At 41.2% G+C, this 14,666-nt stretch overlaps 1 protein-coding gene across 1 annotated transcript; it reads left to right on the top strand.

Moving 5' to 3' along the window:
• The first annotated feature begins 6,892 nt into the window (after positions 1–6,892).
• On the top strand, positions 6,893–12,589 carry KCNV1 (potassium voltage-gated channel modifier subfamily V member 1). Its single transcript, XM_007075855.3, has 3 exons — positions 6,893–7,359; positions 8,231–8,760; positions 12,005–12,589. Exons 1-3 carry the CDS (start codon positions 6,893–6,895, stop codon positions 12,514–12,516), a joined length of 1,509 nt encoding a protein of 502 aa, XP_007075917.2. The 3' UTR covers positions 12,517–12,589.
• The last annotated feature ends 2,077 nt before the right edge of the window (positions 12,590–14,666 follow it).

Here is a 14,666-nt window from a genome sequence, read left to right as displayed (position 1 = left end):
CAAGAACACAATGCTCAATCAACTGAGTGACTCAGGCACCCCAAAAAACTTTTCAGTTTTGAGTTGATTCCAGGAAAACCAAGGAAATGCAATGTAAAAAACCTTATAACACATATGAAATGTAAAGATTACCTCTCTTCCAATTACAGAATGGAATTCAAGTTTACTGAGTTCCTTCATAATGGAAGAAAGCACTAAATAGAATAAGGGTAAGTCTAAATGCAGTTTTACTTCTGATATTAATAAATCACATATACTGGGCGAAAAGCATTTTTAATGGTTCCGTATGACTCAATCTCTGTCAACATAAGGGCATTTGATAGAGCTGGGTAAAAAGGATTTAATTGGAATTTTCAAATTCAATATAGGGTTCACTTAACAGCTTACAGGACAGGATGAACAAAGCACTTACCCTGAGTTTGCTTCACTGCTTCTAAATCTTGTTTGTAAAAATTTAATTTCAGTGTAATCATAGAAGTTAATCCAGTGAACAATAAGTGCCTGGTTCTACACAGTTTCTTAGTAACTCAGGAAAAATGCCACTATGTCTTTTGCATATCACAGTGGACTAGTGAGAATCATTTAATGACCAATCCAATCAACTACCTTCTTTACAATGGATATAAGTAAGAACCAATTTTTTAAAATGTAAATCACATGCAATTGTTGTTGGTCATGGCCTATAAAATATATAGTCATCTCAATTATTTTAAGTGTAGGGTAGAAATTTTCTGTATAAAACTGTTTTTAAAGAGAAGAGCATTTCTAACAGTAATCTCTCCTCACGGCATTATTTTCATGTTAATGCCCTTCAAAGCCTTTCAGTCCAACAAAGGTGTTCAAGTCTATTTCTACTATCATTATGACACTTGAAAAATCTGTTATCCTGGTTTCTATCTGCAAAGATATAATGATAATATTACTCTCTTTGTTGGGTTATAAGCATTATAAATGAAATGAGGTAAGTTTTTAACATGGCAATAAGTGACATCCTATGTGATACAGTCACATAGTAAGTGCTCAGTAAGGGGGATCAGAAAAATTTTCTGAAACATAATAATAATAATAGTGACAACAGAAATAATAACACTGCACTAAACATTTACATGGATTATCTCATTTAATTTTAAAATAGTAACATAAGGTAAGTACTTTTGTGACCCCTATTTTACAGATGAGGAAAAGGAGATATAGAGGGATTAAGAAACCCTCTTAATGTCACACAGCTAATAAAAGCGGAAATTAAATAAGTAAACGTGGCAGCTATTATTACCATATTGTTATCCTCATCATCACCATCATCAACCCATTCAGTGATCTCTGCAGCAGACTAGGCTATAAAAATGAGTTCTTGGGTACTTCCAAAGATAATTGCCTCCCTTTGGAAGGAATCCAGAACAAGCCCACATTAAGCTAAATTCTGCATTAGAGTGGGCTGTTATACAGTTGGGAGGATTTATTCCAAGCACCTAGAAGACTCATGGAAGATGAATAGCTAGAATTTGTCAGATTTTCCTTTACCTTTAAACATGTCCCAGTGCAATGAAGAGGACAATGTCATTTTGTCCATATACAAAGGCATTTTGAAACATCATTACCAGTAACTTATCTCGTTGTCAGTCCCTGAGAAATTAAGTACTGAGTCAAAGATAGATACGCACGCCTCACATGAAATATGGTCTGCATTGTTAATGAATGATAAAAATTAAAGGGATTTTAGTGTAAAGGTATGAGTCTACACTAAAGCAGTTGAAAATGAAAAGATGGAATTTACTCAAGTTGAATTCTAAAAAACTCTTTATCAAAAGTATTCACTTGTTATATCTCCCCTATTTAATTATTAAGAATAAGTGTAAAATTGTATTTTTGTTTTAAATTAATAATGAATTGAATGTACATTTTTCTAAAATTTTTGTCAATGACTTACTATCATATATATATAATCATTTTAAAACATTCTTATAAAAGATGAGACTTAATGATTTCACAGAACACAGTACATTATTTAAGTAGATTACAGAAATCAAATATAATATTAATATAAATACATTCTCATTTTTTCAAAAACCTAAATGAAATGTTCCAGAGTTTTAATAATAGGAATTCTTAATGTGGTTCAAATGACTTTTAACTTTCCTTAATTGCTATCAAAACTCAATTCTTCTGTTTTTGAAAGTTCTTTTTTTTTTTTTTTTTTTTTTAGTAATCTCTACCCCTAACATGGGGCTTGAATTCACAACCCCAAGATCAAGAGTCACATGCTTTTCCAATTGAGCCAGCCAGGGGCCCCTATTGTTATCAATAATCAGACATTTAAAGTCAGCTGTTTTTCCCCTTTTTTTTTTTAATTAAAACCAAAAATTTTTTTAATGTTTATTTATTTTTGAGAGAGACAGAGTGTGAGCGGGGCAGGGGCAGAGAGAAAGGGAGACAGAATCCAGGGCAGGCTCCAGGCTCTGAGCCAGCTGTCAGCACAGAGCCTGACATGGGGCTCGAACTCAAAAACCTCGAGATCATGACCTGAGCCGAAGTTGGACACTTAACCAACTGAGCCACCCAGGCACCCTTCTATTTTTTTTTTCTTTTAATCCAATTTAAAGACATGACTGTTGAGGTGCCTGGATGGCTCAGTCGGTTAAGGAGCTGACTTCGGCTCGGGTCGTGATCTCAAAGTTCCTGAGTTTGAGCCCAGAGTTGGGCTCTGTGCTGACAGCTCAGAGCCTGGAGTCTGCTTGGGATTCTCTGTCTCCCTCTCTCTCTGCCCCTCTCCTGTTCATGCTCTGTCTCCCCACAAATAAACATTAAAAATAAAATAAAATAAAATAAAATAAAATAAAATAAAATAAAATAAAATAAAATAAAATAAAATAAAAACAGGACTGTTAAGAATGCATGCTGTTCATTAATATATTTAGAAATATTCACAAAAATTGGAAGAACTAAAAGCAGTTAGTTGTACCTGGAGATTTAATATTCAAATCAATGTTTAGAAGACTTGATAGATAAAGCCAAACACCAGTAGAGCATTTTCTAACAAGACTGTCAATGGAAAATCACCTGAATATAACATCTGATAACTAGAGAAAATATACCCAAAGTCATTACAATGTTGAGTTTTCACATCTCAGTACTGAGCTGCCTCCTACGTGACAGTCACATTCCTCCCAGGCTTTGTAGGAAGGAAATTGAAAGCAAGACCTCACCACCCCCAAGTACTCATCAGCAATTCTCCTTTCACTTCTTGACATATTTTAGGGTATACCTCAGGTCAAGATCAGAGACCAGGAAGGACATCCTTTGAATGGACTTATTTCTGCCCTTATTTATCATTGCATTTTCATTGGGCTCTCAGACTCAAACCTGGGAATCAATGGAGGAGGGACAACAGATTATAGGGAACAGGACAGGGAAGAGGGCAGAAAATTTTATTACCCAAGAGAACTCTATACTTTAAAATGGGTCATTTGTGTTTATATGCTACTGGTTAACTAGTCATCATCTCTCTAGTTATGATTATTTTATATAGTGGAAATTGTATTAACCACAATTGAAGCCCAGTTGAAAATTTTAGCGTCTCATCTTGGCACTTGAGATGAAATCTGGAGTGAGAAAGACCCCAATTTTGATCCCTTCATATATATATTCACTATATAACTGGGAAAGCTCCTTGGCACACGTGAGTCTTTGAGCTGAGATCTGTAACTAAGGAAGACAGTATTTACTTCATAGGACCATTTCTGAGAATTCAGATACTTAGCGTGGGCCTTACACTTAAAAGGTGGTTATTGTTCTAATTCCTTCTACAGGATACCACTAACTACAACGGAAATCTAGGGTTCTGGTGGCAGTGCAAGCCTCAGTAACAGTTTGTTAACCTCTGTTACCTGTCCAAGATCTCCCTTCTCACCTAAAACTGTCATTCTCCTCTGAAAGCTTTCCTCCTTCCCTACCACAGTCTGTAAAATTAGGTTAGACCTTTAATACTAATCTTCTGATGAAAGCTATTTACACTAAGGTATGAATGAAGCTTAACAGAAGTGTGGAATTTTTTTGATGCCCAAATAATCTGTAATAGAGATGCTGAGGGAGTTTTTCTTCCTGTGTAAAGAAGTTCTGCTACCTTAGACAAATTGACACAGTACCTACACATATTGATGAAGTATTGACCGGTTTTACCGCCTCCATATTTTCTAAATGGAAGAGCTCCTTATAGAGGCAAAAGTTAACCAAATGAAGAGCTGTCAGAGAACCATAACCTATAAATACTATACTATTTTTTTTTTAATTTTCACTTAAGTTGCTGTTTATTCTCACAGGAAAAACTTTAGTTCCACAAGAAAAAGGACCTTGTCTGTTTTCTTCATGGATCTATCTGAAGCACCTAGAATAGTGCCTGGTGTATAGTGGATGCCCAATAAACATTTTTTGAAAGATCAGGAAAAATACATCATTTAACATTAGAAATTTGCAAAAATAAATTAAAAAGTAAATAAAAGCAACCACAACTTTGATTTATTTGAAAGCCACCAGAAAGGAGATGTCCCAAGCATTGTGTTTATGAGGGCAGCCTCTTATAACTAGTCCTGAGTTTGAGTTTGGATGTGTGACCCTAAGTAAATCACTTAATTTCTCTGTTTTGCCTGTTTCCTCCTTCTGTAAAATGGGTATGCCTCAGTTTCCTCCTTCTGTAAAAGGGGTATTGTTATTATGACTAAATAAGGTACTGAATGAGTAAAGAGCCTACAAAATTTCCTGACATAAAGCCCACAGGAAATGCTTAGTGTTTTTATTGAAACATGAAAGTTTGCTGAGGAAGGCATGGAGGTCCATGAACTAAATGACCGCTGGATGTTCCGCAGTCATTTGGTAAAGCCAGAACCAAACAACCACGTTTCAAGTCCATTTATCTTTTTTTTTTTTTTAAGTTTATTTATTTATTTTGAGATAGAGCACAAGCAGGTAAGGGGCAGAGAGGAGAGACAGAATCCCAAGTAGGCTCCCTGCCATCAGCGCAAAGACTGAGGTGGGGCTCAAACCCAAGAACCTGGAGATCGTGACCTGAGCTGAAATCAAGAGTCAGATGCTTAACAGACTGAGCCACCCAGGCGCCCATTAAGTCCACTTATGAGAAAGTTCTCCCCACTGTGCCAAGCTGCCTGCTCATCTCTTTATACATACTTTCTAAAACTACTTACAAGAAGAAAAAGATGTGCGGTTCACTTGCAAAGGCTTTTGGAAAATGCAGGATTCTCATCTGCTGGCTGGAAATGAGAAAACCTTGAACCGTGCTACACAAAGCAGTTACTATAAGTTCCCTAACCCTGAGTTTAGCAGACATGGAAAATTTTGCTCTTGAGCATTTGCGAGCACACAGATCAGGGAAACGGGAATCCAAGCAGCAATCCTTGAGGTGTCTTCAGGATGAAGATGATATTCAGAGTCACGGAGTGCTTCACTTCCTCCTCCGGTCTCACCTCCCTCGGCTCCATGCTTTCCCCACAGCTGGTGCTGGAAACCGCGAATGGCTCGCTAGCGCGGGCGGGGGCGGCCCAGGGGCCAGAGCCGGAGGCGGCGGAGATGAGGCGAGGCTAGGCAGCAAGCGCCAGTGCAGAGCTCAGCCTCGAACACAGTTTTCCTCCTGGACCTGTCAAGTCAGACCTCACGTGTACACCGGGAGAATCTACCGAAGGCTACCTAACCAGCCGCGGCCTCTGAGCGCTGCGCTGATGTGCCAGGAGCGGAAGGTGAGTCACCCTGTCCTCCTCCCCGCCCCCACCCCGTGTCCAACAGGTGGGCTGGGGCTCGACTCCAAGGGGCCCAGTGGGTACACCTCTGGTCTCACCTGGGCAAGGCGCTCGGCTGCTCCCTTCACCCAGCCGTCGGTACTATCTAAACTCCTGCCCCAGCCCACGCCTGTTCTATTCCTTGTCTTTCTGCCTTCCCTTTCTCCTAAAATGAGAGCTCCGCTGTGCGCCGGGGAACGCGCCCAGAACGCCCGCTCTCCGGGAAACTTCTTCGGGCAGAAATGGCTAAACCGAAGGGCGCAAAGTGCCTCGATACGAGGCAATGGTGACCCCTAGTTCTTAGCGACTCACCGGGACTTCAGTTAAAAGTCATCATCAATTTCTCAACCAGCAGGTCAGAAACAGACGGAGGGAGAAGAAAATGGAGCGCGAGTGACAATCAGACTAGGATGAGAATGAATGGGAGCAGATGATGCGGCCCCCTCGCCCGGCGCCCCCTCCCCCACGTGCTCATACCCCCAGCGACTACTCCCGGGGAGGCCTGTGAAGCCGCCGCAGTAAAAGGAGACGGAGGAATATATATCCTCAAGTTGGAAAGGACTCTGACCCGGTTACCACTTCCTCGGCTTTCTGAACTTTTCCTCTCGGTCTCCTGGGCTGGAGTGAGTCTTGCCATCCCCCTGGCGTGCGTTCGTTCCCCTAAGAGGCATCCTGTCCTCCTCCTCCACTCTAGACCCGCCACCTCCCCCTGCACGCCCGCTCCACCCACTAAGTAACGAGGCTTTGAATACGTACACATCCCGGGCTAGGAATCTCCCTCGCAGATTTAGCGGGGGCTGAGGGCGTAAGTCCCGGAAGGTGTGCCCTGGGGCTGTCCCTGGCTGGGACCGCTTCTGAGCACTCGCCCGGGCGCGACCCCTTCCCCTCCCCGCAGACTGGGCGCGCCGGGCTCGTGCGCTGCTGTCGCGCACTCGCCGCGCCCTAGCGGCCAGAGGGGGAACGAGCGCAGGGGTGCGCGGGTGGGAGGCACCCCCCTCGGGAACCAGGGAAATCCCGGCCGCCGCCAGGGGCCGTGCCACCACCCTCGCCCGACCGAGGCTTCCGGCGCGCCCCCAACTTTGTGGCGCCCTCAGGCAGCGGCGGCGGGGATGGAGCTGCCTTCCCGAGGGCGGGCGCCGCTGGACTCGTCGCTGGACAGCTGCTCCCTGACCTCGTTGGAGTCCAGCGTTTTCTGCAGCGAGGGCGAAGGGGAGCCCCTGGCGCTCGGGGACTGCTTCACGGTCAACGTGGGCGGCAGCCGCTTCGTGCTCTCGCAGCAGGCACTGTCCTGCTTCCCGCACACGCGCCTGGGCAAGCTGGCCGTGGTGGTGGCCTCGTGCCGCCGCCGCGGGGCCCTGGCCGCCGTGCCCAGCCCCCTGGAGCTCTGCGACGATGCCAACCCCGTGGACAACGAGTACTTCTTCGACCGCAGTTCGCAGGCATTCCGCTACGTCTTGCACTACTACCGCACCGGCCGCCTGCACGTCATGGAGCAGCTGTGCGCGCTCTCCTTCCTTCAGGAGATCCAATACTGGGGCATCGACGAGCTCAGCATCGACTCCTGCTGCAGGGACAGGTACCCGGGAGGCGTGCGGTGGCCGGGCTGGGAGGCGGGCGCAGTGGAGAGAGGGCGGCAGAGATAAGATGTGAGGCTTCGGAATCCTCGCGGAACGCAGGCCTAAAAAACACCTGAGGCCACTTCTGAGCTGAAAGGTGGGGTGGCGGTGGGTCCGGAAAGTGTCAAAGCCAGCTTTCGATTGGAACTTTTTAAACCTCCTCCTTTTTTGGATAAATGCGTGCCAATTCGTTTTTAAGACAAAGGAGGTCAGGCCTGCAATAAATACTTGATGATTGAATAAGTGAGTTAGAAAAGCTATGATCCAGAAGATGCATGTATAGGGATGTAGGTTTCAGTAGGGAGCATTATCATTTACCACTGAGAACCCTTAACTTGAGACTTGGGTGGAGAACTGCTTTAAATACAGAAGATAGAAACTTGGTTCCTTGACTGTGAATGTTTCTGGGACTTTGATGACGACTTTCCTTTTATCTTGCTATTGGTACCATTTCTTCATGAATACCTTTACATCACACACACAAAAAGGTTCCATAGGACAAACTTCTGTTCTTGTTACAAGAAAAATGGGTAATAAAATGCACTAAAGTAGACTTGCTATGTATAAATCCTTTTGTATAAACTTCTAACAAGAAAGTACCATTTTAAAAATAATAATCTTAAATGAGAACTTTGGGGTACTGTGGGCAAGAGACAGCCCAGGTAAAATATGAATGGACATTATCTGCATTTTACTGAAATAAAAAAGCATGACCTCTCTGCTAAGTTTAATCTTTTATTTTTTGGGGTTTTTTTTTTGTTTTTTGTTTTTTTTTTTTACTTCTGTACTTTTAAAAAGTTAGACTAATCACCAAGTTGTATTTTCTAAAAGATACTTCAGAAGGAAGGAGCTGAGTGAAACGTTAGACTTTAAGAAGGACACAGAAGACCAGGAGAGTCAACATGAGAGCGAACAGGACTTCTCACAAGGACCTTGTCCCACTGTCCGCCAGAAGCTCTGGAACATCCTGGAGAAACCTGGATCTTCCACAGCTGCTCGAATCTTTGGGGTCATCTCCATCATCTTTGTGGTGGTGTCCATCGTCAACATGGCCCTGATGTCAGCTGAATTAAGCTGGCTGGACCTGCAGCTGCTGGAAATCCTGGAGTATGTGTGTATCAGCTGGTTCACTGGCGAGTTCATCCTGCGCCTCCTGTGCGTGCGGGCCAGGTGCCGCTTCCTGAGGAAGGTGCCGAACATCATAGACCTCCTTGCCATCTTGCCCTTCTACATCACTCTTCTGGTAGAGAGCCTGAGTGGGAGCCAGACTACACAGGAGCTGGAAAATGTGGGGCGCATTGTGCAGGTCTTGAGGCTGCTCAGGGCTCTACGCATGCTAAAGCTGGGCAGACATTCCACAGGTATTCAAATTTCAGTGATGCTTTTTAATTTGCCATTGTTTGTAAACATTAGTGCTTGACTGTAGTCCCAGGGAAGTGACTCTGAATTGATACTCAAAATTACCAACTCCCATACTTTACCCAACCAAAATGGTGCTGGGAAGTTGTTATCACAAGTATAAAGAAGATGCCGCCCACACTCCTTCTCTCCATATGACATGTAAGAAACAATTTGACCACTTGTTAACCTCAATTTATTTCAACCGGCTGCTCAGAAGATGTACAAAAATTAAAGACACTCGGCCTCAAGAAAGTTCTAGATAATATATGTATAAACAGCACATTAAAAGAGATGCAGAAATTGTTCATGATACATAAGGACATAAGCCAGTTTCTCTTCTGTGTCCAAGGAAGGGCTTACCACGCACATTCCTTGGCAAAAAAAAAAAAGTCAGTCTTGCAATGCTTTCTCTGGCCATGCAGAAAGTGAGATGACCAGGCACTGTTGGCCGCCCCATAATTTTTGACAAAGCAATGGAAATATTTGCTTTGGAAGAAAGCAGAAGATACTAATTATTAAATGCTTTGTCTAGTATCTAAGAATTTTCTTGTCCCTAAAGTGCAATGAATGAGAGAGATGGTAACAGAAATTCCTTAGCTTGTATCATATGAAGGCTTGAAAATCTAATGAACATTCCCCCTAGAAAAGTTCCCACACAACAACAATTGTGCATGAAAGTTACAGACAATGTCAGGGGAAGTCACACAAATCCGTTAGAGATGATCCCTATTTCCCTGAGGGTGGCAATTTTCAGTGGCTGGTCCTATGGCTGTTGGGTGTTCTGGAGTATATATGTGTTCACTGATGTTAGATTTTAATGAAAATAAGAATAAGAATCCCTTGAAAAGCTTGTTAGAAGGCAAATTCTGATCTCCAATCCATGAGGAGTCAGATTTTAATATTTGGGGTTGGATCGAGGAGCATACATTTTAACAAGCTTACAAGTGATTTTGATGGACCATACGTTAAGAAACACTCCAGTAGGATGCCATGTTAATATGACACATATTAATACAATACACATGAATACAAATAATTTAGCTATTTCCACCTTATTCCCCCAGATATGTGCCTGGTTGGTCACCTCAAAGAAGTTTGTGGTGGTTGTCACTTCCTATTAATATAGGGAGAAATTAACCTCAAATATGTTTTTCCCCCACATCTCTGAGGTAATTAGGACTTATTCGAACATAATTTTGGTAGTGTATTTTCCTAGCTAGTCTCCCATACCAGCGATGTGATAATGGGGTTTCCAACAACTTTTAGAAGTACCACTCTTTGTTTTCTGACACACATAATAGGATGCTTTCTTCTAGTATTTATAAACTCTTCACAGGATTCAATTTAAAAACACCCAGTAAAGACTACATTTGCTCCTAAAAGAAAAGAAAAAGAAAATAATAGTAATTTCCACAATGTCACGTCTTCAAAGGTTTTTTTCAGTTCCAAAGCAGTACAAAGTATTAATAAAGACTTAATTTATTGAAAGGATATGAATGCTTCCACAAATATTTGACAATTTTATCTTAAACATTAAATTTAGCAAAATGTAGATGTAGGTGACATATTTCCCCATGTATTAAACTATAAATATAAGTTGAGAGGTATTATAGAATAACAGGAGGACCAGAGAGCCTAAGTTTAAATCCTGGCTCAGTAACTTTGTACTATTTATGCTACTTCTCTGTGCCTCAATCTTCTCATCTGTAAAATTGCCTAATAATTACATCAGTCTCCTATTGTTTTTTGAGGATTATCTGAGTTAATAGATGTAATGTGCAGAAATTCAGACAACTTTGTTTTTCTTTACAAAATTATTTAGAACATTTCATCTTGAAATGAAAACAGTCTCCTCACTGTGGTTTTTCTCAAATGTGGTCAGTTTATTTCAGAAATACAATTCAATGCAGACACATCAAGGCCAGTTTTCTAAAAGGTATTCTAAAGATATTCTTTAAAAAATCTTCTTTTGAAGTTAAACGTCAAAATTAATATTCCTCAATCTTTAAAAATACTTGGTACATAATTTAAGAACATCTCAAAGTTTTAAGAACAAAATTTAAAAATAATGAGAGCACAAATGGTATTTTAATGAATTTTAAATAGTCTCTAGTGAATAAAATTAAAATAATTCTAGGAGATATTACTTCGACCTTCAGAGACAGTATCATTTTGGCTTCAGACTGATATGACTTCAAAACGTGGATATGCTTTTAGCAGTGTTCAGGAACTCTAGTTATCAGGGGAGATACCTTATTCAAATTGTAATCCCATTATGGGCTCAACTGACTCTCCTTAGGGGCTGAGTCTCTCTAGAGATGGGATTGGATTCTCTTGGGTGTGTCTCCCAGGGGTTCCATATGTCCTCAGAATAGTAATAGGGAACACACCACTGCCTCACAGTGAATGAATTTTCTAGTAGCTTCAGTCCCCCATACCTTTCTGCAGTGAAAGGAATAATCTGTATGCTAGTCTATCTCCTTACAGGAAAGCAGAAATTCTATGTACTCAAGGGAAATGTTTCCCCACGGCTTTGGTATTAAGGGTGCACATTTCAGTGGGTGTCATGGGAGTTCAGGGCATGGTAAACCGTTAAGAATGTCCCATGAATGCATATGATGTTCTCACGTCAGCTTGGTCACTGATGCCTCACTCACTTTATTCTCATGGAGGACATCCTTTACCCCTTCTGGCTTTCAGATAACAATACCCTGATTATGTTCAACTTCATTAGGAGGGTGAGTAAAGCAGACACATCAAATGTAAAGAGACGGCATAAAACCAGCATCAGAAAAGTGTGCCAAAGCGATACATTGAAATGCACGTCTGCCAAGTGAGCCCCCCACTTGCGATGCTGCAAAGGCCTCCCATTTTGTGGATTAACATATAATTTCCATCATACATTCACTTTCTGCTTTTTAGTCTCATCTGTCACTTTTTTTGTTATAAATAGTAGGTGTTTAGTAAATATTTCTTTCTATCTTTTTTCAATCTGGCCCCACCAACTAGACTATGAGCTCCCTGAAGAAAAAGATAATGATTTCTCATCTCTATCCCCAGAACCACTGCCCAATGCTGCAGACATATTAGATGTGAAATGCACATTTGTGGGTGGATAGTCAGAAAGGAGAGGGAAGGGAGGAAAGCGGAGGGGTGGGGGAGGGAAGAGGTGCCCAGGGACTGACAGCAGTTGTTCTCTTACAGGATTACGCTCACTCGGGATGACAATCACCCAGTGTTATGAAGAAGTCGGCCTACTGCTCCTCTTTTTGTCTGTGGGAATTTCTATATTTTCAACTGTGGAATATTTTGCTGAGCAGAGTATTCCTGACACAACCTTCACAAGTGTCCCTTGTGCATGGTGGTGGGCCACAACATCCATGACTACTGTGGGATACGGGGACATTAGACCAGACACCACCACAGGCAAAATCGTGGCCTTCATGTGCATATTATCAGGAATCCTTGTCTTGGCCTTGCCTATCGCTATTATTAACGACCGCTTCTCCGCTTGCTATTTCACCTTAAAGCTCAAGGAAGCAGCTGTTAGACAGCGCGAAGCTCTGAAGAAGCTTACCAAGAATATAGCCACTGACTCATACATCAGTGTGAACCTGAGAGATGTCTATGCCCGGAGTATCATGGAGATGCTTCGGTTAAAAGGCAGAGAAAGGGCAAGTACTAGGAGCAGTGGAGGAGATGATTTCTGGTTTTGAAGCCACTTTCAGTTTATTTACAAAAGCTTGTGTACAACTAACTCAACTGATAAAGCCTTGATATGGATGTCTATGTACTGTTGAAGAGTCTCTTTTGAGTATACCACCTGTGTTAGTTTTTGCTGATATTTTGCTTGGTCTGCTAGAATAGTTCACGTCCCCCAAATCGAGTGCACATTGTTTCGACACGGTTGAGTCGCAAAAAATAGTCATTTAACATAACCCAATACAAGTAGGCCAAATGTCTGAATTGTCAAATATAATAGTGCAATACATCCAACAAAGTTAAAAGTTTTATGCATCACTAATTTTAAGGTTTTTTGCACCACTAATGTAAAAGAATGGGACTTAAGCTACACGGCCCAGAGAAAAGGTAAGTGAACATTTAAGAACATACTGGACATTCTTCAAGTAAATAAATCACTCCTTCCTCCATCGGTTAAAGTTGTTACATACACCAATTAGCTTTGCAAGCGCAAATCCTGATTTGATAGCCACAGATGGTGTCTTCCCTCTGGTGCAAACCACTCATCACAGAGGGACTAACTTCTGATTTCAGTCATTACTGTTGGAGGTGGGAATCCCCAGGCTGCTTAGCCACCGACAGAACAGGGGCTTCAAGAACTGTACATTCTCATCGCCTCCACGGAGTGCAGTAGTGTAGCCTAAAGCAGGTGTCTCTTGTACCCCTTGGAAATTAGATGGTCTTTAAAAATCTCTTTATTGATGTAGTGTTCAAATTAATGTCTTTAAAATCACGAATGTGTAAAGGTGAAGTAGTGAACATCCTAAAAATATACACTAAAAGTTTTAAATAGTCTTATTTCATAAAATGAAAATGATATGTTGAATGATATCACTGGATGAACTTGAAAATCTTTTATTTGTTAACAAAAATCTTATAGATAGCTTTCTGGATTTTGGGGTAAATAGCAAATGTTGCAACTTTGCACGCATTTGACAACATTTGACGGTCATTTGTGATAATGATAAAATTCCTAGACATTCTGTTATATGATTAAAACCAAAAGTTCTAAACCTAAGAATTAGTTGATGATTCCCAATATTCTAGTAAATGAGTTTTTAAAAACTAAGAGTGATATGGAGTGTCACTTTAATACCTGCCTTCTCAGTGGGTGTAATAGTGTCCCAAAGGGATGAAATTGGTTCTTAGGGGGGAAAAAAATCAGTCCTTTTATTCAGAAAACACATACATATACGCAATACATAAACAGATATAGAGTATACCTATGGTGTTAAAATTTCATGGAGTGGAAAATTAGAGAAAAAAATGCCTAAGAGGCTCCTTGCCTGGGTTGGGTGGTGATAAGAAATACATATTGAGAAATACTGCTTTAATATATGGCTATACCATATTTCATCAATTCTAGTTAAAACACTTTATTATATTATGAACCATGAAAACAAAAGGGATGGAGTGAAGGAGAGGGGTAGGGACAGAAGGGAGGAAGGACAGAGAAAGGAAGGAGGATATAAGGAAGGAAGAAAGGAAGGAAGGAAGGAAGGAAGGAAGGAAGGAAGGAAGGAAGGAAGGGAGGAAGGGAGGAAGGGAGGGAGGGAAAGAGGAAGAAGAGGGAGGAAGAAAGGAAGGAAAGAAGAGAGAACCCAGTCAATTATAAGATGCCATTGATTATAAAATCCATCCAGATTTTGGATAAGTAAGGTTTTAAATATGCATCTTAAATCAATAAAATATCATATATATTACCTCTGGTGTTTGGTGTTTAAGCTCTGAAAACATTTTCAGTGGTGTCATGAGCTTTAGGTTGTATGTTAAAATATTTTAATCCACTTGGCCTGTTTTCACTTCTCCCAAATATCGTGAAAGATGTAGGAGATATGAATGGTAATAAAGTAAATATTTTCCCTCTTACACAATGCACAGGTGCTGGAAGATAGCATAGGGTCACTAATTCTAGTATAAATCCCACCCATAATCTGAAGGGGAGATAAGACACAGAAGCCAAACTTACTGTGGCTTCTCTAGAACTCTCCCCATTAAGAATAGTTGCTCTGATCTAGGACTGTGCTCTATGCCCAAGATGTATTATGTCATTAATCCCAAAATATCCCTATTAAACAATTACTGTTATCCTGCTTTAAGTATTACATTTATTTATTCAACAAAT

This window comes from Panthera tigris, chromosome F2, assembly GCF_018350195.1.
Source record: "Panthera tigris isolate Pti1 chromosome F2, P.tigris_Pti1_mat1.1, whole genome shotgun sequence".
Classification (NCBI taxonomy): Eukaryota; Metazoa; Chordata; class Mammalia; order Carnivora; family Felidae; genus Panthera; species Panthera tigris.
The sequence above is the reverse complement of the archived record's forward strand: the minus strand, read 5'-3'. Positions and strand labels throughout refer to the sequence as shown.

Bases quoted from the DNA above. Each gene is read 5' to 3' on its own strand.
- KCNV1 (XM_007075855.3), top strand. From the start codon at position 6,893: ATGGAGCTGCCTTCCCGAGGGCGGGCGCCGCTGGACTCGTCGCTGGAC. The intron at 7,360-8,230 runs GTACCCGGGAGG...ATTTTCTAAAAG, and splicing joins GACTCCTGCTGCAGGGACAG to ATACTTCAGAAGGAAGGAGC. The intron at 8,761-12,004 runs GTATTCAAATTT...GTTCTCTTACAG, and splicing joins GCTGGGCAGACATTCCACAG to GATTACGCTCACTCGGGATG.